Raw genomic sequence first — 24,434 nt, 5'->3', positions numbered from 1 at the left:
TCTTGGATTGGATATATGCAGACTGTTAGTCAGCAGGCCTTTTTGAACCAACAGTTTGCATAACGTCCATCTGGACTTACTATGTTTCATTTTAAAATAACCATACTGTAATAGACTCATTGTGATAGCATTCCATCAGATTTGGTTAATGTGCTAATCCACAAAGATTAAGTCTCACATTTGACAATGATAGAATATACTGAACAATCATATAAACATCTACTGTTCTTTAATAAGATACAATTGTGCCTTTGGAAGAAAAATCTGCATGCAGGGAAACAGTAAAGGCCCAGTACAAGAGACACAGGAGGCTTATTGTTGTGTTTCCCCTTGAAAGACATTATGCATTTAAAGGCGAGTGGAAATATATTATATCTAAACTTCTTCCAACCTTGTGCTTATACATTGTCTGATTGCGTAGTGTCCTCTGAATGTAAACAGCTTTCTTTATGTTGGACTATAATGTCAGTTTGAGACTGTTGGCTTTCTCTCTGATAGTAAAATGAGAAGATTGATACCACTCTCCACACTGTGTGTAGAGTAAAGAGATACAGCCTGTTAGCATAGTTTTGTCAGGTTTGGGGAAAGTAGGACCCAAGTTAAAAATACACAAAGGTCAGGTAACAAAAAAAGAGCTTTATTAAAAAGCCGATGACAGGAAAAACAAGAAACGTAAAATTAACAAAACCGGGAAGCAGGACAGACAGGAACAAACTTACAGAAGGGAAAAAACGGGCAGGTATCATGGAAAAATAATTGACGACCAGGTAACCAACATGGAGGGTGACAAGAAAGACGACGATCGGACATGGAGCACAGGGGAAGACAAGACTAAATACACAGAAGGGTAATCACAGGACAAGACACAGCTGGGCAGGGGAGGCAGGAACAAGGGCAACAGGTGAACTCAATGAGGCACAATCAGACACAGGAAGGAAGATCAGAAACGGGGAGAACAGAACTTCAAAATAAAACCATGACTAGACACACAAAACTAAAATCATGACAAGTTTAAAGACTCCTAAGGAAACAGTTAGCTGTCTCTTTCCGAAGGTAACAAAATCACTTAAGCTCACGCTATAGTTTGTTGGATATTAATAAAAGCTGGTTTAGTTTTATGGGGGAGAGGGGGGGTCAGTCTTTATGCTATGCTAAGCTAATTGACTGCTGGTTGCATCCTCATATTTGGCCTAACGGGCCGGCCACACTACAAGCGTAAAATTCGCTTCCAACGCCCCAAGATTTACGCTTGGGGCGTTTCTTCGATCCCCGCGACCAACAACCAATCAGAATCTCCATGTGAATCTCCCGCCCCGGACATACAAAGTGAAAAACCCCGGTTCTTCTCCACTATTGCTAAAATGGATGCCGGTGTTGTAGCAAGGGTAAGCAGGGTAACTCGTGTGTGTGCAAGGTTGCATTTAGTGTATACATTGTCTCGCATGAGGCCGTGTAGTGTGCGTCGCTTCTGGGTACACCCGATACTCCGAAAGCGTCTACAAAGGGGGGAATACCACCTTCTCGTCCAGGAGCTCCGTCTCGATGACCGCCTTTTTCAGAGGTACTTCAGGATGAGCAAGGAGGTGTTCGACGAGTTGCTCGGAAAGGTGGGCCCACTGATTACAAAGGTGGACACCCATCTGCGTATGTCAATCGGCCCCGCCGAGCGACTCGCCATCTGCCTACGGTACGTTTTGTGTATTTCTACTTCTTTAATCTGACTCTGTATAGAAGGAGAGAGAATGCACGAATGATGACTGAAGTCTGTGATTTAGTTCAGATTTAGTTCAACATTAATTAAGATATCTAGGTAAACACAGTATTGCTCCCCTGTGTACATGGCGTGTGTGTCTGTGTCTGTGATCAATGTGTGTGTGGGGATCTGTGTGTCTGTCTGTGTTCAATGTGTGTGTCTGTGTGTCTGTGTTCAATGTGTGTGTCTGTGTGTCTGTGTTCAATGTGTGTGTCTGTGTTCAATGTGTGTGTCTGTTCAATGTGTGTGTGTCTGTGTTCAATGTGTGTGTCTGTTCAATGTGTGTGTCTGTCATGTGTGTGTCTGTGTTCAATGTGTGTGTGTCTGTGTTCAATGTGTGTGTCTGTTCAATGTGTGTGTGTCTGTGTTCAATGTGTGTGTCTGTTCAATGTGTGTGTGTCTGTGTTCAATGTGTGTTCAATCTGTGTCTGTGTTCAATGTGTGTGTCTGTGTTCAATGTGTGGAGGGGGGGATCTGTGGTCTGTGTGTGTGTGGGGTCTGAATAAATATATTTTGTAATCATGTATATATCTTTTTTTCTCAGGTACCTGGCAACTGGTGACTCGTACGCGACGATAGCCTTCAGCTATCGGGTCGGGCGTTCTACAGTGGCAGTCATTGTCAAGGAGGTTGCGGGGGCCATCTGGACCGCCCTGGTCGAGGAGTGCATGCCGGTACCACAGGTGGAGGATTGGAGAGCCATCGCTGCTGGGTTCCAGGAGCGCTGGGAGTTTCCCAACTGTGTTGGTGCCATAGATGGGAAGCACGTCGTTATCCAGGCTCCAGCAAATGCAGGTTCCCTCTACTTTAATTATAAGTCCACCCACTCCTTGGTACTGCTGGCTGTGGTGGATGCTGAGTACCTGTTCAGGGTAGTGGATGTTGGAGGCTTTGGGAGGAGCAGCGACAGTGGGAGCCTGCGGAATTCTGCATTTGGAGAGAGCCTCCGAGACGGCAGTCTGCAGCTACCACCTGACACCGTCATCGCAGGATCAGAGCGGCGGGGCCCTCTCCCCCATGTCTTCGTTGGAGATGAGGCATTTCCGCTGCTGGACAACCTTCTGCGTCCATTCCCTGGACGTCACCCGTGAAAGGAGGTTATTTAACTACCGCCTCAGCCGTGCCAGGTTGGTGGTTGAATGTGCGTTTGGCATCCTCTCAACCCAGTGGAGAATGCTCAGGCGTGTCATCACCACCAGCCCCGAGGTGACGGAGTTGTGTGTGAAGGCTGCCTGTGTGTTACATAACTTCCTCCGCAGGAAGACCATTGATATGCCATCACGCACACCTATCGCAAGGTCCACGGATTAAGTTACTCCAACCCTGTGTGATGCACCGAGGATGGGCTCCAACAATGCCACACGGCGATCCATCCAACAGCGGGAGACCTTCTGCTCCTACTTCAACGAGGAGGGGGCAGTGCGATGGCAGGCAAATGTGGTGTAGGCCCATATTTGTCTCCAAACCAAAAAGCTCTTTTAAGAGCTACCCATTTTCTTTAAAAAGCAAATATTCCAAATGAGCCATTTTAAAATCAACCATTCCTAATAAACATGTTTCTTGAATTGATATCATGATATAACTAACAACCTTTTTCCTTCAGCCTCATAATTTTCATCAGGGTTTCACCTGAATAATTACAGAAGACAGCACATTATATATCGACATACAAGAAGCTCCTGGTATGTTGTAACTGACAAACCACATGAACAAGTCAAGACACAGTATAGCCATAACATACTTTTAAATAACTTTTATTTATGTGATGTTGTGTGTGATGAGTGATGAGTGAAAAAAGATGTAATGTGGATCAGTATCAGTATCAGTATCTAATTAATTAATTAATTATTAATGTCCATTTCTGTGGCCTCCAGGACCGCCTCTTGTAGCTTCATTTTCAGTCTCATGCTGCTCGTCCTGCTCAGCTTTTGCATTGCAGGCCAGAGACTCCTTAAAAAAAGGAGGTCCTCGTCTTCCACCTCCACCACTGGTGGTGGGGGTGGTGGTGGTGGTGGTGGCATGGCCAGCATCGGGCCGACAGCAGGTTCTCCTCAAAAGGGGACATCTCCCTTCCCCTGCTCTTCTTCCCCCGGAATGCTGGCACACTGGCCGGCACACCGTCTGGCACACCGTCTGGCACACTGGCCGGCACACTGGCCGGCACACTGGCCGGCTGACTGGCCGGCTGACTGCTACCTGGCTCTGGCTGGCTTTCCAGACTGTCATCCAGGCTGTCACCCATAGAGTCTTCCTCTTCTTCTGCTCCGGTGGGTGGAGGCAGGGGTTGCCGGGGGAAATTGCTGGACGTCTCACGGTCCAGCATGAAGGGCTTTAAAAAGCTCATTACTGCCACGAGACGCCAGGGTTTAGATCCCCCGGAAGCCCCTGCCCCGCTACTTTTCCCTTCCTTCTCCAGGATCCTCTCCCTGCGGTATCGGTCCCTGAGGGACTTCCAACGCTTTTTGCACACTTCGTCTAATAAAATGAAAATGAAAATGAAAGAATACAGTTAATTTCTTGAATTTCAGAAAATGATTGCTCCATTAATGAAAACCAAATCCCTTTCAATTGCATACAAGGTTTTACATGTCACACTTTATCAGAATCAAAAACAGGTTTATTGCCAGGTAGCTTTGCACATACTAGGAATTTGACTTGATGTCATGGTGCATATATACAAAACAAGAAATCTAATATAAAACACAACATGTATTGTACAGTTAAATTGCAAAAAGATAAAAATTAAATAAAGCAGTAATTTACATGGAAATAGAATGCTAGGAATGAATTTTTGCATATATATATATAACTAAGAAATGTGAAAGGAGTATGACATTGTGTGCATTAATGTAATGCAATATAGTCTATGATGTGGCAGCGGATGATTAACATGTATGTGATTAATGTCTATGGCGCTATTTTATGCTAAATATACCGGCTATGTTTCATTAGCTATGTTAACATGAAGTAAACTGGATATAAAATCCCCAAACAGGCGAAAACCTACCAGTTTCCCCCACTGTCTCTGCCACCTCCTTCCATGCCTGGTTCCTCTGGTTTCTATCCCGGTAGGTGAACAGGGTCACATCAAATAATACAGGGTGATTCGCTACCGCTACGATTATAACCTCGTCCATTTTATTTCAAATATAGACATGAACGGCGGGATATCTCAGGATATCTCTCCCAGCGTATGCGCGGTTTTTGATTGGCTACGGCTTGAGCTGTCAGATTTTCTGAAACGGGATTTGATTGGCTTACGCTCACTTGTCAGGAACCGAGAGAGCGTTTCGTGCGTAAAAAGTTCAACATTGTTCAACTTTTTACGCGCGAGACGCTCTCAAAGTTACGCTTGCCTTCCCGTGATGCAGTTCGGCGAAAACGTGAGCGGACGTGACGTCACCCCATTCAAAGTGAATGGGCAGACGCGCTAGAGGCGTAATTTTACGCCTGAAACGCTTGTAGTGTGGAGGGCCCGTAACAGTCTACTCATCCAACTTTTGATAAGAAAGCAATTAAGTTTAGCTTTTAATACCATTATTGTACAATAAAATGGCTTTAAAGAGCACATACTGTACCTCCGCCAATACCATAAGTCCTGTCCCACATGATATGCAAATCTTCAAATGGCACCACTATATATTTCTCGATCAACAATTTATATAAAGATGTGGATTTGCTCCAAATTTAAATGAGTTTTTACTTTGCCCATGTGACACCATCCCACACAGTTTCATGAAACTGGTGACAACAAACCCCAAAAAACCTTGGCAGAGTTAAATAACTTCAAACAGTTATCCACATTCACTTTCTCTATGTTTTCTGCCTGGGATTTCATTACCTAAAGCCTTATACAGTGTGCTGCAAGGTCTGTCAACCTTTGGGAAGACTAACTTTGTATCCTGACATGATATGGCATGGCAAGCATGGACATATTGATATTGTGTTTTAACGGAGGAGCTCAGCCCACTTGACTGCCCGGAGCAATAAAGCTAACGCAGATGCTAACTGTCATGTCACCATAAATGTTATTTGAAATCATGTGCATACTTACAGTATGAGAGTATGCATTGCTCTAGAAGTGAGGGGCCATAGATTTGAAAAGACTCAGTAGAGACTTTCATATAGTTTTGGTTATCCAGGTCAACTGTTCACATACACCAGCATGGGCTGAAAAACAGCCTCACTCTGACAGGCTACTTTATAAATAGTAAACATCTTTACTGTTCTGTGGTATGTCTATTAATATGAATACCTGTAGAGTAATGTCACTTTGCTTTGGATCACTCTGGATTGGAAATGCTTTTCTGGTTTTACATATTGTTTCTTTTTTGTGACAAATACGTAAATATATGTTCAATTGTTGTGCTGAAAGATGCATGTGCACATGTCCATGTGCACCTGGCAAGTTAAACCTATGATAAATCTTTATGGTGACTGAAGGGTGTGTGGGCTGAAAGAGCTGTGACCACATGTCCACATGTCTTCATAACACATGAGGCAAAGGGCTGACATCACTGCAGCTAGAATCTCTGATTTACGGCGTGCCACAGAGTGCCATCCACCAATCCTTTTGGAGAAAGAAAAAACACACCAAGGTCAGTCCTCAATGAAGATTCATCAGTACAAAGTTCAGAAAATAACCTTTATAGTGATAAAGATAACCCTGAACAACTTTTAGATATCCTGGAAGTGCTTTTATAATCTGTTCCTATTTAGCAGTTTCAGTAGGTAAAATATAGAGCCACAACAGTCAAGACCAAAATGACTTTTAAGTGCTGTTACACCTCACAGTGCTACCATGCTTCTTAAACTTATATATTGTGCTACTATCAGGTCATCAATTTCCATCAATTTCAATTGCACTTTGTATTTAGTGCTAATAAGCGATTGTTAGCATAGCAACTCAGATGATGACAAATTAAAAAAATAGACTTGCTTAACAACTTAGGCTCCGTTTACACGGAGACGAAACGGAGAACGAACCGAATTCGATATCAAAAAAGTCTTCAGTCCACACGGTATCGGCTCAAGAAACGTGTAGTACATATGCCGGGCCTGTAAGTGGTGCTGTACTTCCGCCACAAAATACACCAACAGCAGCGAAGAAGACCCCCCGAGCATGGTTGCCATGGTTGCCTGATTGCCCTTCTGTTTATTCTCCGCGGTGGATTTAGCAACATGTAGTTCATGTAGTTCTCCATGTCCACTTGTTGCTGATGGTTGTGGTAGAGGAGCAGTAGATTTTGCACTAACATCTGTAGCATGGTCAGTAGCAGTAGCTACTGACCATGCTACATGCCTTCTTCGTTATCAGGAAATGATCGTAATAGGACGTACACAAGGAGCCGTTTGCCCCCCCAGAGCGTTTCGTCCGCAGATCTACCCACCTTGGGCCCCGTTACCGTTTGAGGGCTCCGTTTCCGTGGTTCCGTTACAGCCTCGTGTGGACGAACCGTCCATACGATAGAGAACTGTAGCGGATACAACCCGTTTCGTCTCTGTGTAAACGTGGCCTTAGTTTATAAGCATTGTCATTGATAACATATTAGCATTTAGCATTTAGCTCAAAGTGTTGTAAATTCAATGAAACACTGATATCAAATGGATAACAGCGTAGACATCAAGGTGACATTTGTCTGTATCTTCTCTTGTACAGCTGTTTACCCTCCATGTCGTGTGATAATCGTATTGTTGATCAGGTGTGAAGATTTATGTAAAGGACCTATTGTCAAGTGCAGGAGCTTAGCATTGTGTGACCCTACCGCTAGTATTCATCATTGAACTGACAGGCCTGGTGGTTCATCCAGCATGACTCCAAGGCCACGTAGCTGCACCACTGTGTCATGAGCCCCAAAGGCAAACTGTTAACTTAAGGATAGTATGCAGCCACCCCACCCACTTCCAAACCAATGTCCCAGTTTGACAAGAGAACAGTATTGAAGGAATACTTTACATACAAGTTGAACATTTGCATATCAATTGCTCACCCCATGTAACATTGAATTCTTGAATCCATGAATCCATGGTGAAGTTTTAATGAATTTAAGTAAATAGGGGCTGCTTTTAACAACACCAAAACGATATGAAGTCATCCCATACAAACTCCTACAAAACTTGTGCAGTACAATCCCACTCTCATTTGACCAGTAGATTGCAATGCATTCTCACTAAGCAGTGAGCACATGTCTGGATAAAACTGATGGTTTAATAAAGTTTAGCTATTGTTAAATTCAGCCCCCATTTCCTCTAATTCATTAACACGTTTTACGATTCTTTGTTTACCGTGAAGTTTTCTTCAAGAATTAAATGTTACACTGGGTGCTTGATTTATATATGATCATGTTGACTGTTATGGATTGTGATCCTACTTGAGGAGGAACATATTTTGGATGAAGGTCCTTCTGGAAGACCAATAAGGTAGACAGTAAGCATCGTTTGGCAATGAGGGGTTCAGGAGAAGGAGCTTCTTGCAGCACATTTAACGTATTCACGTCAGCTATCCTTTTCTATGCCTGTTACATCACCCCCAACCTCTCCAGAAACCAACACCTTGTATCCCTGCCATCGACCCCTCCTCCATTAATCACACTGATACATTGGCAGTCAGCAGAAGGTTACCACGCAAGGTCTCTTAACACCTGGTATTAGGGATAGTTTTGCTCAGCCCACCTGCTAGCCTCCTGCACTTTACACCGATCCCGCTAAGACGCAGGCTGTCGTCCTCTCTGATTGAATGGAAAGCTCCGACAGTGTTTCTCCAACCAGGCATCAGCTCTCTCGCCTGAGGCTCGTTTTCATGTGGCTTGTAAAGATGCCACCTTTATCTGCTATTAATCATGGGCTTCTTTGCCGAGCTATGCTCTCCACTGCTGGTGACAACATAGATTCAGGGTGATGGTTGTTGCAGATTGTCAAATTACACGCAACATGGCAGGGGACTCTGCGAAGCATGATGGTGGTAAAACATGTGGATGTAACCTCTTCATTGTTTGAATAAGAGGTTCATGGTGTTTTGGAGTTTTATCTGTGAGTGGCCACATTTCTATTCAGTAGTGTGATCATAAGAATCCAGCACATGACTGCCTGTGTCTGGTTCGTTGTTCTTTGAAGCCATCAGCCGACAAATAAGCCAACTCAATGCCCAGCACTCAGCTTTTGAGGCCAGTGATGACACAAATGCTCAGGAGACAAAGTGCCCGGACCACCCAGGCTTTAGGTGTCCTGACCTTGGAGGTTGGCTGTGAAAAATAACAACACAAGAGGTAAAGGAATGCCTACTATGCTGCACAAGGAGTCAAACTGTTGCCCCTGTATGGGTGAAGTTCAACATGCTTCATGAGCCCCTCACAGGTTATGTAACCTAGCCTGAAATTAAAGATAAAGACATGCATGTAATGTGTGTGTGTGTGTGTGTGTGTGTGTGTGTGTGTGTGTGTGTGTGTGTGTGTGTGTGTGTGTGTGTGTGTGTGTGTGTGTGTGTGCGTGTGTGTGTGTGTGTGTGTGTGTGTGTGTGTGTGTGTGTGTGTGTGTGTGTGTGTTGTAGATTTTAAGAGGGACAGTGTTTGATCCATGACAAGTTGTGGGAGTTGAATCACCGCAGTATTACCACACAAATTCACTTATATCCATTGATCTGAAGCCCTCTGTGAAAAAGGTATCATTCTGTCCAATCCCATATCAAAGAAAAACAAAATAGCAGCAATGCCATCTCTCTGATCGTGACATTCTAGCGCAATGATGATAGATTTACAGCATCTTCTTTCGCTTTTAAGCTATTTGAGGTATCTGTTAAACACATTGTTGCATTGATTTCTGGGAAGACAGATGGTGGTGTGCATGCTTCAAGACAACTGAAGGAATGAAGAATTGTTCAGCTCGGTAGATCAAATTCAGTATAGTGATGACCTTAGGGTACATTTTTATTGCACGTAGGTGCATACAATCTCACAGACATATTTTTGAGTAGCTTTGTTTTCTGTCTGGCGATAGTTGAAAGTGGCAAAGAAATGCTTGAAAATGATACAAAAATACCAAAGCAATGAGAGAAACCTTGATAAATTCCTCTGCCTTACAGTAAGTCTTTAAATGGTTAGGTCATTATTGCAAACAACATGTATGATAATGATTTTCTTTTGCCAGAGATAAATAATCTTCAACACATCCACTAAATACAGATATTCTGATAGTCATTATATGGTACACCTTTGACCTAATCATAATGTTTTTATATGTGCCTATTGAAATCATTGTACAGCCCTTCACCTGTTACAAGGTTGATCGTGCAGTGTGTGTACTGTTGTCACTGTGTCCAGTACCCTTTGGGAGATGTAAAAAATAATTGCTTTAATTGTAGTGGATTCTTTCTGTTTTAATGTCCAAAACACATTGTCATACCTCCTTGCCACCCTGCAATACTTACAGCCCCAGCAGCCCGGTGTAGCCTCTGGCCTTCCAAGCAATCATTATTTGATGTGATTGACACGTCAGGATGGTGTGCATTTCACTGTTGAGAATTTTAGAGCCCTTGGCCTCGTGATCCTTTAGCGATCAGCGGTACGTCACCCTACAGCCATCCTAGGGGCACAAGGCTGGATCTACAAAAAAGCAAAGCGGGGAACTTCCCAGGGCCCAGAAGATATAACAAAAGTTGAATACGTATCATTAATACAATGGGTACCATTGAAGTATAATATCAACTGTTATAGGTGGATCCTTCATCTTCTGGTTCTGTCCTTCATTGGTTTATCTTGTTGTCAGAACAACATACTTAAAACTCTGCTCTGTATGTACCCCGGGGTCTATAGGGGCCAAACTAAAAATATTGCCCTGTGAATTAAAATATATAAATACATGTTTTTTGATTTATCAATGTTCATAAACCAAACAATTTCATTGGAAATAATCATTACATTTGTTTTAATGTTATGTTTTATCAAACTCCTATAGCTACTGTATGTGTTGTGTTTTGAAGAAACTGTTATTTAACACATTTCTGTTATTATTACTTATAATATGTATAATTTTCAAAGTTTTGGGATCATTGCGACAGCTAACTAGAGTGTACACCACCTGTGCCATAAAAGTGCATGCTAAATCGATTACTATGCGAAAAGCTTACGGTACTATTCATTCCCGTGTCGGGAACTGTTTGAGGTGTGTGCTCCAATGACCCCTGGGTCACATTCCACGCAAAGGGGCCATGCAGTTATGCTGACCATGTAAATGTTTAAATCAAAACACTGGTAATAAGAGGTGGAGGGTGGGAGGGAGAATAAGAGAGACGATAGGGGGAAGGAGAGCTTGTTGGGAGAGGGCTAAGGGTGTGTGCAAAGACATGAAATATGTTGAAGAGACACGTGTGTTATCTTTTCTCCTCGCCACTGGTCGACCGGTACCTCCCCTCACGGTGTGTCGTCAGCAGATTATCTCAGGGCCTGGCTGGAGTAGCAAGGGAAAATGGGAGGACATCTGATGGTGGCACTATAAAGCTCACTGCTGATTTGTAGGCTTCATTAAAACCTGGTCAAGGCTTCATCAATTCTCCTGACTGGCATCCTCCTCTCAAACCTGCGCTCTGAACTTCTCACTCTCTCATCAGCAGCACTTGTTATTTGCCTGACCCCTGCAGTGCTTCAGCAACAGTCCTCCAAGCTGATTCTTCTTAAAGAAGTAAGTAAATTCCTACGTTGAAAAGTTATTGATTTAAATTAGAAAACAAGTTATGGACGATTAGTTAAAAAAACAAAAAATATCTATGCCAAGCAAGATCTTTACGTTAGGATAAATACTTCTGAAGACAGAGTATGAGTGATGTATGTGTATGTGTTTTCTTCTTATTCTGCCTTAGATATGAATATACTGGGCAAGGTTGCGTTCTTGCTTTTGATCGGTGGAATCTGGTGTCAGAACAACCGCAACAATGCTAAACCTAGTGGTAAGTCCCCCAAGAAGTCTGGTGGGAACCAAGGAGGTGATGTTGGACAGTCTCCCCCCGTGGTCAATCTGACTCCTGGTAGCACTAGAGGCACTGGGAGTACTGGAGGCACTGGAGCCACTGGGAGTACTGGAGGCAGTGGAAGTACTGGAGGCAGTGTAAGTACTGGAGGCAGTGGAAGTACTGGAAGTACTGCAAGTGCTGGAAGTACTGGAAGTGCAGTAAGCACTAAAGGAGCAGGAAGTACTGGAGGCACAGATGAAGCCACACGTGAGGGTGTTGCAGGAGTTCGAGCTGCTGGACAACAGACAGCTGATATGAGATTGCAATTCCTCAAGAACACCCAAGTTACATGCAATGATGGATCCGCAGCTGGGTGAGATGTTCCGGATGTTTATCTCTCACTTGTTTTCCTGAAATCCTTAGCAGGGAAGTAAGCTGTTTTTGTCATTTGCTTGCCTGTCGCAATACCTTGATTTTAGAAGCACAGAGCATCATGGTCTCCTTCCATACATGGCTGCTTTATCGTCACCATCCCCTCATTCCTGTTTATTTGTGGTTGTACAGGTTTTACCTAAAGGAGTTCAGAGGAAGTCGCCGATGGCTGATATTTCTGGAAGGTGAGTATTTTAAAACCCAACTGGATAACTTGGTCCCCAAAGGTCAGCTTGTTTTGGCGTGATGCCCCCATTGGAATTTTGATGGGGATGTCATCTTGTCCCGCCATCTTCTGTTTTTCTCCTTCTTTGGTTGCTGCCTGTCACTTAGATAGACTTGGAATGGGGGAATGTAGGTGGATTGGTCCCCAGTTGGACTTATGTGTGTATCCTGGGAGCATAGCAGACATGTGCATCACATTTACGAAACACAAACATGTTGGACTTTGTTTTACAAGATTTTTAAGTGTATTATTCCGAATAGTAGAGTAAATAGTTTTTTCTAAATGAATCAAGTCAGATACCATTCAATTATGCACTATAAGTCATTCATTCGTCTTCTTGGTCGGACTCTGAGTGCATATCATTAGCAGACCAGGCTGCAGGTACAGTCCTCTTCATTCCTCATGGGCCTCTGTGATGTGCTAACAAGGGTCTCCCATGCTGTGCCTGATGATACTGTCTAATATTAGTCTCTATTATTTTTAGGTGGCTGGTGCTGCCACAGCAAAGAGACCTGTGATTCCAGGTACCAAAATATACCCCGACTAATGAGCTCAACGGGGTGGCCCCAAACAAAAAGAGGTAGGTCAGCCAGACAGTTCTTAAAATGCACTTGGTGTTGCTTGTTTTAAGATATCTTACTGAGACAAAAGGGAAATCTGTCTCATCTTTGATTACTGGATTGACAGGAACTGGAATATTGTCTTCTCAAGCAGAGGAAAACCCACACTGGAATAATGCAAATATTGTGTAAGTACTTGTTTGTGCTCACTATATGTCTCATCGTGGCTCCTTCAGGTATTCGTGCAAACACAAAAATCAAATGTTTTAAAGTTTGTCAGACAGGGACTACTCTCCATCAAGTTTTGACAGGTCTAAGCTATATATACAAGTCTGTTGACATTAGTGATTGTGTCCATTTCTCTAGATTCATCCCGTACTGTTCTAGTGATGTATGGAGTGGCAATGGGCCTGCCCCAACTCCTCCTCCAAGGCAGCGACAAGGCAGAGAAAAGGAAAGAGATAGAAATACAAATGCAAGTAAGTTTCTTCAAGGTTGTTCTTTTTTTACTAGTATGGTGCTCTGAATCAATTGACATGTTTTCTTGTTATCAGCTGAGTACACCTTCATGGGTTCCCTGATTATCCGCGAGGTCATCAAAGACCTCATCCCCAAAGGAATCAAACTGGCGAAGGTTGTCATGCTGTCTGGCACGAGGTGAGTTTGTTTTATCATTCTGACGCTGACCACACCTTTTGGACGAGAGCGTGCATTCCCCCGTACACTCTGGATCATTTCCAATCTAAACATTAAACGAGAGAAGCTCTATTTTGGGTGCATCCTCTTGTCAACAATAAAGATGTTCACAGTCATCTGTGGACAATGACATGATGCCTATTAAAGGGACTTGCCCTGCAATGGTCCACATTCCTCCCAGGTTAGCACCATGGCTGTTGGAACTTCCTTGAGCATTAAAACAGGATCCACTGTATGAATGCTAAAAGCTGGGATGCCCTGTCGTTTTGATACCACTAACAAATATTCAACTCTGAAGGCCAAACTTATTTATTGTCTTTGCTCCCCTGCAGTGCTGGTGGAACAGGTGTTTTGCTGAACATCGATAGGGTGGCCAGTCAGCTGGAGCTGCTCGGTGCAGAGGCTCAGGTCCGAGGCCTTGTGGACTCAGGATGGTTTCTAGAAAGTAAACAGCAGAGATCACCAAACTGCCCAGAAACTATCTCCTGCTCACCTGAAGATGCTATCAAGATAGGACTTCGGTAAAGTCATGCATTTTTCAGTCAGACCATATTTTGTAATGAAATAAATACTTTTGTATTTGAAAACAGTCTTTTACGTATCTATGGAAACCTATTTTCTCCTGGATTAGGTTTGTTTGTCTGTGTACATTTCGAGGGAGGAAATTGGGGTTGATGGATTAATAATAGAAGTGTAAACTTTAAACTGTTAAAGATTGCAAAAGTAAACGTAACTAAATTGAGAATGAAGTTCTACGGGAACGACACTTTGTATGATATAGCGTTGGTTATACTGTTGACTCTAGTGCTGTTATGTTTGCCTTTATTGTGTAATGTATTTTAGCATCTGAGCACTATATGTGTGTGTATTGACAGTGTGTTGTGTTTTTTTTCTCAGACTGTGGAATGGGGTTGTGCCTGACAGATGTCTGCAGCTCTATAAGAGAGGAGAGGAGTGGCAGTGCTTCTTTGGCCACAAACTGTACTCCACCTTGACCTGTGAGAGCCTCATCCATCATCTATCTATTGGAGCGTCTATATACTTATTCTTGTTTAACTACCATGACCACTAACTTGAGGATGCTTGACCTCACACTTGAATTAACTTGTCAATGCCTATCTTGGCAGTCATATAGCTAGGAGGGTGATCCATTTGACACAACACATACTGCCATATAAGTCCATCACTTTCTACTTTATGTTTCAACTCGTCTGATTACGCTACAACGAATGGACTTTTCAGTCTTTGTTTTAATAGTGTCTGTCCCATTATGAAGCTCAGGAAAAACACAACTTTTCCTTCAGCTTCTACAGTGGTGTCACCAGTGATTTTCGAAACGTTCAGAGACTAAAAGCGTCTGGTCACTTTGTCTCGAGGTGAACTTGTTTCCAAACAGTTGCCTAAAAACAAATCATTTCGGGCCACCTTGTACATGTAATATCAAAATGTATTCAATTTAGCTTTGTTCTGTTACCGACTAACTACTGAGAAATATATTGGTCTCTCTAGCTGTTAAATGCTTTGATACAGTATGTTCACCCTGTAGGATTTGCAAAATAATTTGATCTGTCTGCCATTAGGTGCAGAGAAGTTTCTGTACATAGGTTCGGTCTAGCTTTTGCAGGCAGTAGAAATAATACAGTAAACATAAAGAAGCTAAAGGGAACTGTCGAGTGACAATTCTCTACAGGTTCAGGACTATTTGTGTCCTATTTCATATTGCACATAATCATCTTACCAATTCTTAATATAAATGTATTGAGCATCTAAATATGAGCTTTTTGTCTTCCCTGTAGCCCCTCTGTTTGTGATGCAGTGGCTGTTTGATGAGGAGCAGCTGAGAGTGGAAAACATCTACATGGGCGGTCATAGTCTGTCAGAGGAGCAGTGGCAGTACATACAGAATTTAAGCAGGGAGCTTAAGAACTCACTTAGAGAGGTCACGTAAGTTCCCAAAAAGCTGTCAGAAGAGTAATCCGATAACAATTCTTCTCCTATGCACCATGTAGTTCAAATATTCTTCTGTGTGTTTTTTATTCAGGGCTGTGTTTGCTCCGTCCTGCCTTTCCCACACAGCGATCACCAAAAGGTAAGAATGGATGTTTGACTTCTGTGATGGTAAAACACTTTAACGCCTTCCCCTCATACTTTATTCACGTCTGCACCGGTAATCATCTCTACCTAGTGAGCTCATGCTGCTTTTTGGTGTGCTCGTTCATCACACCACATTCTTCATGTCACCAAATGCCATTTCACACTTTCTCTAACCCCTCTGTACCCCTTGAACACACTCATTATTTTGTTACATGGATGGACATGGGTGGGTCTGCCTCAGCTCAGTTTACAGAGTCGGGCTAAGTTACAGGTATTTATTATAGGAGATGATTCTTTATGGGAGGTGCTGAAGGTCCAAGGTCATTGTGGGTAACTTTGCATTGGCTATTCTGTGATGTAACCAAAGACTGTTAAAAGAAGTGGCAGTAGTCACTCTGACATAACCTATTTGTATATTGTCGACTGGCTGTCGCCATCTTGTTTTTAAGTAGCAAAAGGGATTATAGATTGGACGAGAGGATGGAGGTTGTAACAAGTGAGACCGAGTGACGTTAATACAGTAAACATAAAGTCAGGAGAACTAACGAGAGCTATTTTGCTAGCTTGGTTAGATGGGGTGCATTGGTATTTTACATTAACTGAGATATTTACTAGGATGGCTATCGAGAACAACAAGTTAAAAAAAACTAAACATACTTAACAGTAAATATAAAAGCCAACTTCTTAGACTCTAGTCTAAGGCTTGGACTATTTTTATTACACCCAACTCTGGACAGCACTTTGGGACTTACCTGTCAATAACATGACAGCCACCCTAAATCATACCATTCTATTTTGTCTAATTTTGTCTAAATGTGACCATAATTTACAAAATGATCATTATTTAGTTTTCTATGATATTTTAATATATATAGTGAATTGAGACCACAAACATATTAGGAACATGTTTCCTGAGGCAAACCTCAAGTGAAAAGTTTAATAGATTTCTATACAATCAGACTTCTTTTCTTGCATCCAGTGGAGATGGCTATTACAAGAATGCAGGTTTAAGGCACTTCCAATAGCTTTACTTTTCAGAACTGGAGGTTGACACCCTCTTATTACCAAGATAATGCCCCAAAAGTGCGGCTAAAGCACTTGCAAAGCCTGCATCAGACCATGAAGTTACTGATGACACTTTCCTGATCATCAGTTTTTAACCTTATCGGCCACAATCTATATTCATTGTATTTCATTGCTTTCCGACAGCTTCTCCCCCACACTTTGTTTCCACATTTTCCTTGGTTTCTTTTGAATCCCTAATTTGGTTGTATTGTGGTTCTTCTAGCAACTGGATGAGTTTCAAAGTTAAAGGCACCTCTTTACCAAGAGCCCTGCACTGCTGGGACAGGAGTCTGGAGGCAACCCGCAACAACAGAACCCCTTCCAAAGGCTGTCCATTCCACCTGGTTGACAACTGCCAGAGGCCCCAGTGCAACCCCACCTGCCCAGCCTTGGTGGACCAGACCACCCAGCAGGAGCTCACCCTGTTCCAGATGCTGGTTGCTATGGGACTTGACCTCCAGAGGCTGGGCCTAGATCCCCAGGGAGATGCAGATGCTCTGGCCAGCATGGTCAGCAATGGTGGCTAAGTGGTAGAGCAGGGTTTCTCAAACTTTTTCATACCAAGGACCACTTAACCAATAAAAAAACACTTGCGGACCACCTAACTCCACAAATATCCAAAATCACATCGTTTTTCTAGAACAGATTACAAATCGCCTGAAAATGGTACAAACAAGTGGCAACATGTGTGATGAATGTGTTTCGCTGGGCTATATCATACCATCGAAAGTGAAACTTAAGCTCGCTCCATTGCGGAGATATTCCCGCGAGAGTGCGTAAAACTTTAATTTATTAATTTATTTAAAATGTGAAATTGTACCAATATACTCACGGACCACTAGGGGGCGCTCACGGACCACCAGTGGTCCGCGGACCACACTTTGAGAAGCACTCTACCAGGTAGAGTGATTCGCAGTTCAAGAGAAAGCCAAGCAAAGGCTTGATGGAAGAAAGAATGTGTTGAAATGTTTATGTAACCATAGAAATAGTACAGAAATCTGGTTACTACGTTGTGCTGCTCAGCATTCCATTATGCTTCATGTGTTACTGAGTCTGAGTGGTTTGGCTGTCCCTCTACTGGACACAAGAGGAAAGAGCTTTGGGCCTGAATCTGAGGCGTTTCAGTTGTAGTGCTTGAGTAGCTTTGAGTTTTAGCAGACGGTCGGACGTACTGCATCACTCTACATGAAAATCTAACTTCAGAGCACAGCGGTAGAGTTGCATACTTTTTAATCTAATAAATGCTTTCACACAGTGTCAGAGACACAAACGTGTTGCTTTGACAGGACTCATTAAAAACATTTACATACCATATACTATAGTCAGGATCAGCTTGAAAGAAATATGTATTTATTCTCTTTCAGTCTTGCTTTCAATGCGATAGCAATTATTCACACTTTGAGTATTCTGATTCGGATTGTTAAAATATAATATGAAAATAGAAAATATTTTACAATTCAGAATCACAAAAAAACTGTACTCACGCATTATTTTTTGCAAACCCAGTTCCAAAGAAACTCATTCTGATTTTTGTGACTTACTGTATAGTCTCTAGCTCTTGATGCTATGCTAACTATGCTAAATATATATATCTACATTTTATGTGCATGTAAGACTAAAGTGTGTATATTGTTGTTCTAAGTTGGCCAGCAGAAATGTACCTATTTGACATGGGAAGTATGCTACTGGTTGACCAATAGAAGTTTTTCATTGGCCGATGCTGATGCAAATATTTAGAGAGCAGGCCAATTAATTGAAAACGGCATTAAACTGCCTACCACTAGAGAAGAACTCTCTAAAAAACAACATCAACGCTGTGGTTATTCACCACTCAGTGGTCAGGAAACTCTATAACATTGACATAATACAGACTCTGTATTGCAAAACATGTATTGTTGTTAACATTTAAACTCGTTCTTCTTTTACAATATCATGCATGTGTTGCAAGAAATGTATAGAAGTAAATGTAACTGTATTTTTAACTTTTATTTAAGACCTGTAATAACTTTTTGGTAATCACTTGGATTTGACAAGAATTGTACCCACTGGTAAGAAATATTGCCATGTTGTTTATGATAAAACAGGGAATAAAGATAATGAATTGTCTCTTAGATCATGGAAAACACTCTCGTGGGGTTATCCAATTCTGTTTGTGTATTCTCTTACATTTAATGTAATGCATTCATAAGATATGTGTAAAGGTGCAATGAGAAGATGCAAAATAACTGTTTTTTCATAGCTTGTGTTGTTGTCATTGGTCCTTATCAAATAAACGAACATGATTCCTTCTTCATCTTGGCATTTTATTTTTGACCTTGAATTCTTTGATTCAATTATTCTAAGTGTGCCATGAGATATGCAAAGTATCTTCAAAGCTTTTAGAAAATGATCATATCCAAATAAATCATCTTTTGTAACTCAATGTGTCCAAATCTCATGTTAATGGATTCTCTATTTTCACCCATAATTGGGTGTACATAAATAATTTGATAAAGGCTTTGTTGTTTATCATGATTAAAACTATATTGCATGTAATGTGGGGAATTAACACGTCTTTCATTCAACTTCATAGGCTCTATATACAACTGGAGTATAATTGTAAAATACTATGTATGCACAAAGTTGCCGCTATATTTTTTACTTTCGTTTTCTATCAAATGAGCCTATCAGTTTTGCCCATGCGAAATGCATTAAAATGGATAGATATGCACGCATGCAATAATTCTTCCTACTCACTAGGTGGCACTGCTTTAAATGTAAACTTTATTTAAATTAATTAACTTTTTTTTTTTGTACAGTGAATAGCATAGGCCTACATATAGAAAAAAAGAGATATTTGGGGCTATATCACAGTACAAAATAAAATAAAGCATGCAATTATTACGTTTCTTAATATCCTTTTATAAAATAGTTTAACATATTATTTCACATACAACATTCTTTTCTTGGGCAAAGAAAAATAAACCAGACACCACATTTTTAGCTATAATGATATAAAATAGGCTATTTACATCTGATTCCATATTTAAATATAAATTACAAATCTACAAAGGTCTTGCTGGATGTTCGTTCTTGGTGTTGGAACAATGCTAAAATATGTGTTAACTCTGTATCAATGGTTATCACAGAAAGAACAGTTCGTGTTCGCACATATAAAGATCCTGCCCGTATAGTGACACGATGAATGGTTCTAGATGTATATGTATTTAATTATACGCAATAAGAACACAATTATTAAATAAAAGTAATCACGTCATATAAACACAAATTCAAGCCACTTTACGGAACAAATAAGTAAATGTGAAAATACTTTTAGTGTCATTTTAAAGTGGAACAGTGGAGGTATAACAGGTTACTTATCAAAGACTTAAATATAATTTGGTGCTGGACTGGTGTGTATCATCTCGATTTAAAACGTCTTGGATTTTCTCCCATAATGCCTTGCGGTTTTTTCCGACTTCCTCTTTCCGCCATATTGCAGAACCGGTAAGGTGCTTTTTACACTGTCACCTCCAATCCTTTAAGTATCTAAAGCATCAGAATGTTAAATGTTGCATTTATACGATCATCTTGAAGCCAAAGCTCATATTAATGATTTGAGGTGATTATCGCTTCGTTTAGTGGAACAGGTTAAACACATCTGGACTATACATTTCATCGAGCAGCTCGGCCTGGTAATCGGTGCGTTCAAGGCGCCTTTATAACTATTAGCTTTGTGACCAAATACGTGTCTATTTAATTTCAAACACAAAACCTGTAAGCTTTACAAACATATTCGTGTGTAAAATATTCCGTACATGGTTGACATCACGTTGACCATTGTGCGCGCTGGTGTTGGGAGATGCTCTGCTTGTCTATTTGAAATGTATTCGGCTAGGCTAAGTAGCCATTCCGTGTGCTCATGAAGAACCATGCTGTGTTGGGATTCTGCGTTTTACTATTCAAGTGTCGTTTAACTTAATGCGAGTAAAACATGTTCGTATCATTTTTTTCGTAACGTAAGTTGCTATGGTTAGCCATGTTGCTATTACTTGTTGGTGCTACAGCTACGCGTCGTTAAATCAGTGGTGCTAGCAAGGTGTAGCTAACTCGACATAACGTTTGGGGCTCCACCTCATGTGCCATCATTTCTAAATAGTAGGAAAGAGGGTTTATGCCCAAACTTGTATATCAGTCAAAGTATGAGAGAATGACGGCTCTGGGAAAAACAGCCCTACAGGATAATGGGGAAATAAGCACAGCTCATTTCCGTTGGTTGAAGCTCATCTGTGTCACTCTTTAACATTAAATTGTGGTCTTTGTGTCCGCAGGCATCATGGTGCGCATGAACGTACTCGCAGATGCTCTGAAATGCATCAACAATGCTGAGAAACGTGGGAAACGCCAGGTCCTCCTCAGGCCTTGCTCCAAGGTTATTGTGCGCTTCCTAACCGTCATGATGAAGCACGGTGAGTGGCTGCTAAGTTCTCTGCTATGAATGAATAGTGTTTTGGTGTCATGAAATGCTGACTTAATAATTTGGCCATGTGGCAGCTTGTTGCTCTGGTCTAGAACTGAACTGTTGTTAAGCTGGAGAGAGTTGCACATTACAAAAGAGTATATGATTGTTAAAAGTATCTCTGTCTAGATTAATTGCTGCTGAATTTGATATTTCAATCAGTTTAGAATATTAAGCTCATCGGGGCGAGAGTCGTCTTCTTATTGTTGTTGTTTGTCATCTGTGCCTACAGGTTACATTGGCGAGTTTGAGATCATTGACGACCACAGAGCCGGGAAAATCGTCGTCAATCTCACAGGCAGGCTGAACAAGGTAAAGTATTTTAGACCCAGCTCTGAAGTATAAATATACTTCTCCTTTTGAGACACTATAGGGTAAATGCTAATTGTTTGAATTGGCTATTCTTGCACATGTTAACATGAAAGAAACACCAAACTTAGCTTTTTTTTTGCGCTGTGGCTGTTTTTCAAGCATCCTCCAAATAACACCTCTAGTAACTATCCTCCAGACATAGTTTTTTCAAGCATCTACTTTTATAAATCTCATTACTTTAGTGTGTGAGGTTGATGCTTTTTATGGTAGGAAAGTGGTAAATGCAACATCCAAGAGAATTCTCAAGTTTTCACAGATGGTGCATCTAAAGTATTTAATTTCTAGGAGTACTAACTGGAGTTTCTTATCTTTTCAGTGTGGAGTGATCAGTCCTCGTTTTGATCTCCAGCTCAAGGACCTGGAGAAGTGGCAGAACAACCTGCTGCCCTCTAGACAGTTTGGGTGAGAATCAGACACTTTTTTATTACTGAATGTCGGTAGAACTGTAGCCCTGAACCCACTGGATAGGAGTTTAGTCCCAATGCTCCCTTGTTTTACTCATCATTAGTTGGTAACTACCGTAGCTTGGCATCATGCTTAACTTGCCTGCTATTGCTTGGCCGTCCTTTGGTGTTGCTCTGGGAAAAGTTTTTTTTTATCAAGAAATGTAAATGTACTGGAAAGGATTTTGCTCCCAGAATTCTCCTAGGCTGAAACTAACTTTTAAATGAGAAACATTCAGTGATTGTACTGAACTAAAGTACTTGTTACAGTTTTTAACTGGGTTTTTAAAAAAAACAAACATTTATTTATAGCATTGGTTGCTGAAAGTAGGTATGAATGATATAAGACATTTCCCAGTATCATTCTGTATCTGCAGAAAGTCTTCAGGATATGTTGGTTCAGAGAATACATTGTGGTGTCCTACTGCAGAAAGTGTTAATTCTGCACCCCTTAGCGATTCATGCTTCTACTTTTTTGGTGCGTGATGCAAAATAAAAACTTGTACCTGCAATCTAAATGCTGCTCCAGTTCCATAATGAACGGAGTCCCCGCTGCCTGCTAGATGCAGGGGACCCTCTCCCTGTGGTACAGATACTATTGACAGGTTTACAGCACCCCTTCTTACTGATCAGGGACAATGTCGGCAACTCGTTCCAAAATTTTATTTTATTTTTTCTTCTACTGCAATAGATAGCCCGGGATAGAAAAACATTATACAACCCATGAGTTTATACTTGTTGTGAAGTGACTGCTGTTCATTTATTTAATTCATGAATTGAAGCTGAATTTAAAAACTAGAAATGAGTTTGTCTTGTATGTTAATTGACTAATTGAGATGGCAGGCTATCACTTTGAACACACAGTATGGCTTTTTAAGTTTGAATCTAAAGGGAATGTGTGCTCTAAATGAGTGGCAGAAGCTTTTGTTTTTGAGAAAAGGTGGTATTTGTTGAAAGTATTTATCTCACTATAACGGCAACAAAGTTCTTGGCACTTATTGTTGCTGCCGAAGATGGTTTTTATCTTATAGATGGCCTCATGCAGTCATAGAAGTATTAAATAGTCTTGACGCCTTAACTCTGCATTATTGGTGCATCTCAGTTTGATGTATTGGAGGATATAGCAGAAATGGGGAGTGTATGTGAGGGTCATGAGTTGGACTGAAACTTATGTTGACATTTACTGGATAACTATAAAGTAATGGTATCATGCTTGTAGTTAAAATGATTTTCGCATGCTCTCCAAGCAATGTAGTAAGAAAGAAACTGAATGTGCTTTCCCACATGGATCGACGGTCATCAGTTATTAATTGAATTTGTGATGCAGCCTCATATTTCCTTATGTCCAGAGAGGCCAGTCCATTTGTTTTGCTACTTTAAGTTGTCTGATCCCACCCTAGAAGACGTATAAAACTGATTTTAACACGATTGGAGTTAACTGTCCTCATTCACCTGTGGCGCTCGGTCAGTTGCAAAAAGAGATGCCCTAAACCCAATCGTACCCAGAGAGAGTATACTATTTACAACTCTGCAAACTAAGGATCTCCCCTTAAGTTGTTTATTTTCTACAAATGTAACTTTCAAAATAAAGAAACCGACCTTCTTAGTAAATAAGAGTAGGGGTTACTCATATGTTCAAATATGAAAGTATATTGTGGCTTTTTAAAGTATTTTCAGAATTTGTTTTCAGTCATTGATTTTGGCCCTTATTTAGATAAATTAGAATGATGGTTCAAGTCAGTAATCCAAAGGGTGTTTAAATTATTGTATTGCGGCTGTGGTTTGGCTTTTTGGTTGTATTTGTACTAGTTTGTATGTGATAAATACATTTGTGGTCCATGTGAATGACATTTAGTCATAAGTCGCACAGTCTGTCTGACCTTATACACTTGCAGTTAGGTGGATTTGCTCGAGTTGTATAATAACATAGTAACTTTTGTTTCCACAGATACATTGTGTTGACCACCTCAGCTGGCATCATGGACCACGAAGAGGCCAGACGAAAACACACGGGAGGCAAAATTCTTGGATTCTTTTTCTAAAATGTAAAGAACTGCAAATAAAAAAACAACCAAGTGTAAGCTGGAAGTGTGCTGTGATTTATTCCAAACATAAATGTCTGTGGACTCAAGATTGTCAGTTTAAATCAGTCCTTTTTAAAAACAAGACAAAAATACATATAGTACACACAGTAAAACAGAATGTAACGCAAGCCTAGAAACTGAACAGCAATAGGTGACCTGACAACATTACGTTGACATGCTTAATGCGTAACGTAGCATCCACATACAGTTCTTTGGGCTTGTGTTTTTTTTCTTCCTAAAACTGCAACATGAACCTGGTAACAAATAGAGC

General features: G+C 41.2%; 4 protein-coding genes across 6 annotated transcripts; 3 read left to right on the top strand and 1 right to left on the bottom strand.

The window, feature by feature from the left end:
* The first annotated feature begins 1,332 nt into the window (after positions 1 to 1,332).
* On the top strand, positions 1,333 to 3,537 carry LOC117537283 (protein ANTAGONIST OF LIKE HETEROCHROMATIN PROTEIN 1-like). Its single transcript, XM_034202466.1, has 2 exons — positions 1,333 to 1,687; positions 2,298 to 3,537. The coding sequence occupies exons 1-2, from the start codon at positions 1,362 to 1,364 to the stop codon at positions 2,842 to 2,844; spliced, it is 873 nt and encodes a 290-aa protein (XP_034058357.1). The 5' UTR covers positions 1,333 to 1,361; the 3' UTR covers positions 2,845 to 3,537.
* Positions 3,523 to 5,207, bottom strand: LOC117537284 (transcription factor Adf-1-like). The gene is made up of 2 exons (XM_034202467.1): positions 4,761 to 5,207; positions 3,523 to 4,228 (listed from the first exon to the last, which is right to left on the bottom strand). Exons 1-2 carry the CDS (start codon positions 4,888 to 4,890, stop codon positions 3,705 to 3,707), a joined length of 654 nt encoding a protein of 217 aa, XP_034058358.1. The 5' UTR covers positions 4,891 to 5,207; the 3' UTR covers positions 3,523 to 3,704.
* Positions 5,208 to 11,230: 6,023 nt separating this feature from the next.
* On the top strand, positions 11,231 to 17,371 carry notum2 (notum pectinacetylesterase 2). The gene is made up of 12 exons (XM_034202476.1): positions 11,231 to 11,425; positions 11,604 to 12,066; positions 12,258 to 12,310; positions 12,836 to 12,931; positions 13,039 to 13,099; positions 13,278 to 13,390; positions 13,466 to 13,568; positions 13,940 to 14,128; positions 14,505 to 14,605; positions 15,404 to 15,551; positions 15,649 to 15,696; positions 16,990 to 17,371. Exons 2-12 carry the CDS (start codon positions 11,606 to 11,608, stop codon positions 17,291 to 17,293), a joined length of 1,677 nt encoding a protein of 558 aa, XP_034058367.1. The 5' UTR covers positions 11,231 to 11,425; positions 11,604 to 11,605; the 3' UTR covers positions 17,294 to 17,371.
* Positions 17,372 to 20,121: 2,750 nt separating this feature from the next.
* Positions 20,122 to 24,160, top strand: rps15a (ribosomal protein S15a). 3 transcript variants are annotated; one of them, XM_034202490.1, is made up of 5 exons: positions 20,122 to 20,252; positions 21,077 to 21,214; positions 21,497 to 21,576; positions 21,953 to 22,038; positions 24,028 to 24,160. In XM_034202490.1, the coding sequence occupies exons 2-5, from the start codon at positions 21,082 to 21,084 to the stop codon at positions 24,119 to 24,121; spliced, it is 393 nt and encodes a 130-aa protein (XP_034058381.1). In that variant the 5' UTR covers positions 20,122 to 20,252; positions 21,077 to 21,081; the 3' UTR covers positions 24,122 to 24,160. The 3 variants fall into 3 exon arrangements, with proteins under 3 accessions (XP_034058381.1, XP_034058383.1, XP_034058382.1); XM_034202492.1 differs by having other exon boundaries at positions 20,234 to 20,257; XM_034202491.1 differs by lacking the exon at positions 20,122 to 20,252 and adding an exon at positions 20,279 to 20,447.
* Positions 24,161 to 24,434: the final 274 nt, after the last annotated feature.

Source organism: Gymnodraco acuticeps, unplaced genomic scaffold, assembly GCF_902827175.1.
Source record: "Gymnodraco acuticeps unplaced genomic scaffold, fGymAcu1.1, whole genome shotgun sequence".
Classification (NCBI taxonomy): Eukaryota; Metazoa; Chordata; class Actinopteri; order Perciformes; family Bathydraconidae; genus Gymnodraco; species Gymnodraco acuticeps.
This window is presented reverse-complemented; position numbering and strand designations above follow the sequence as displayed.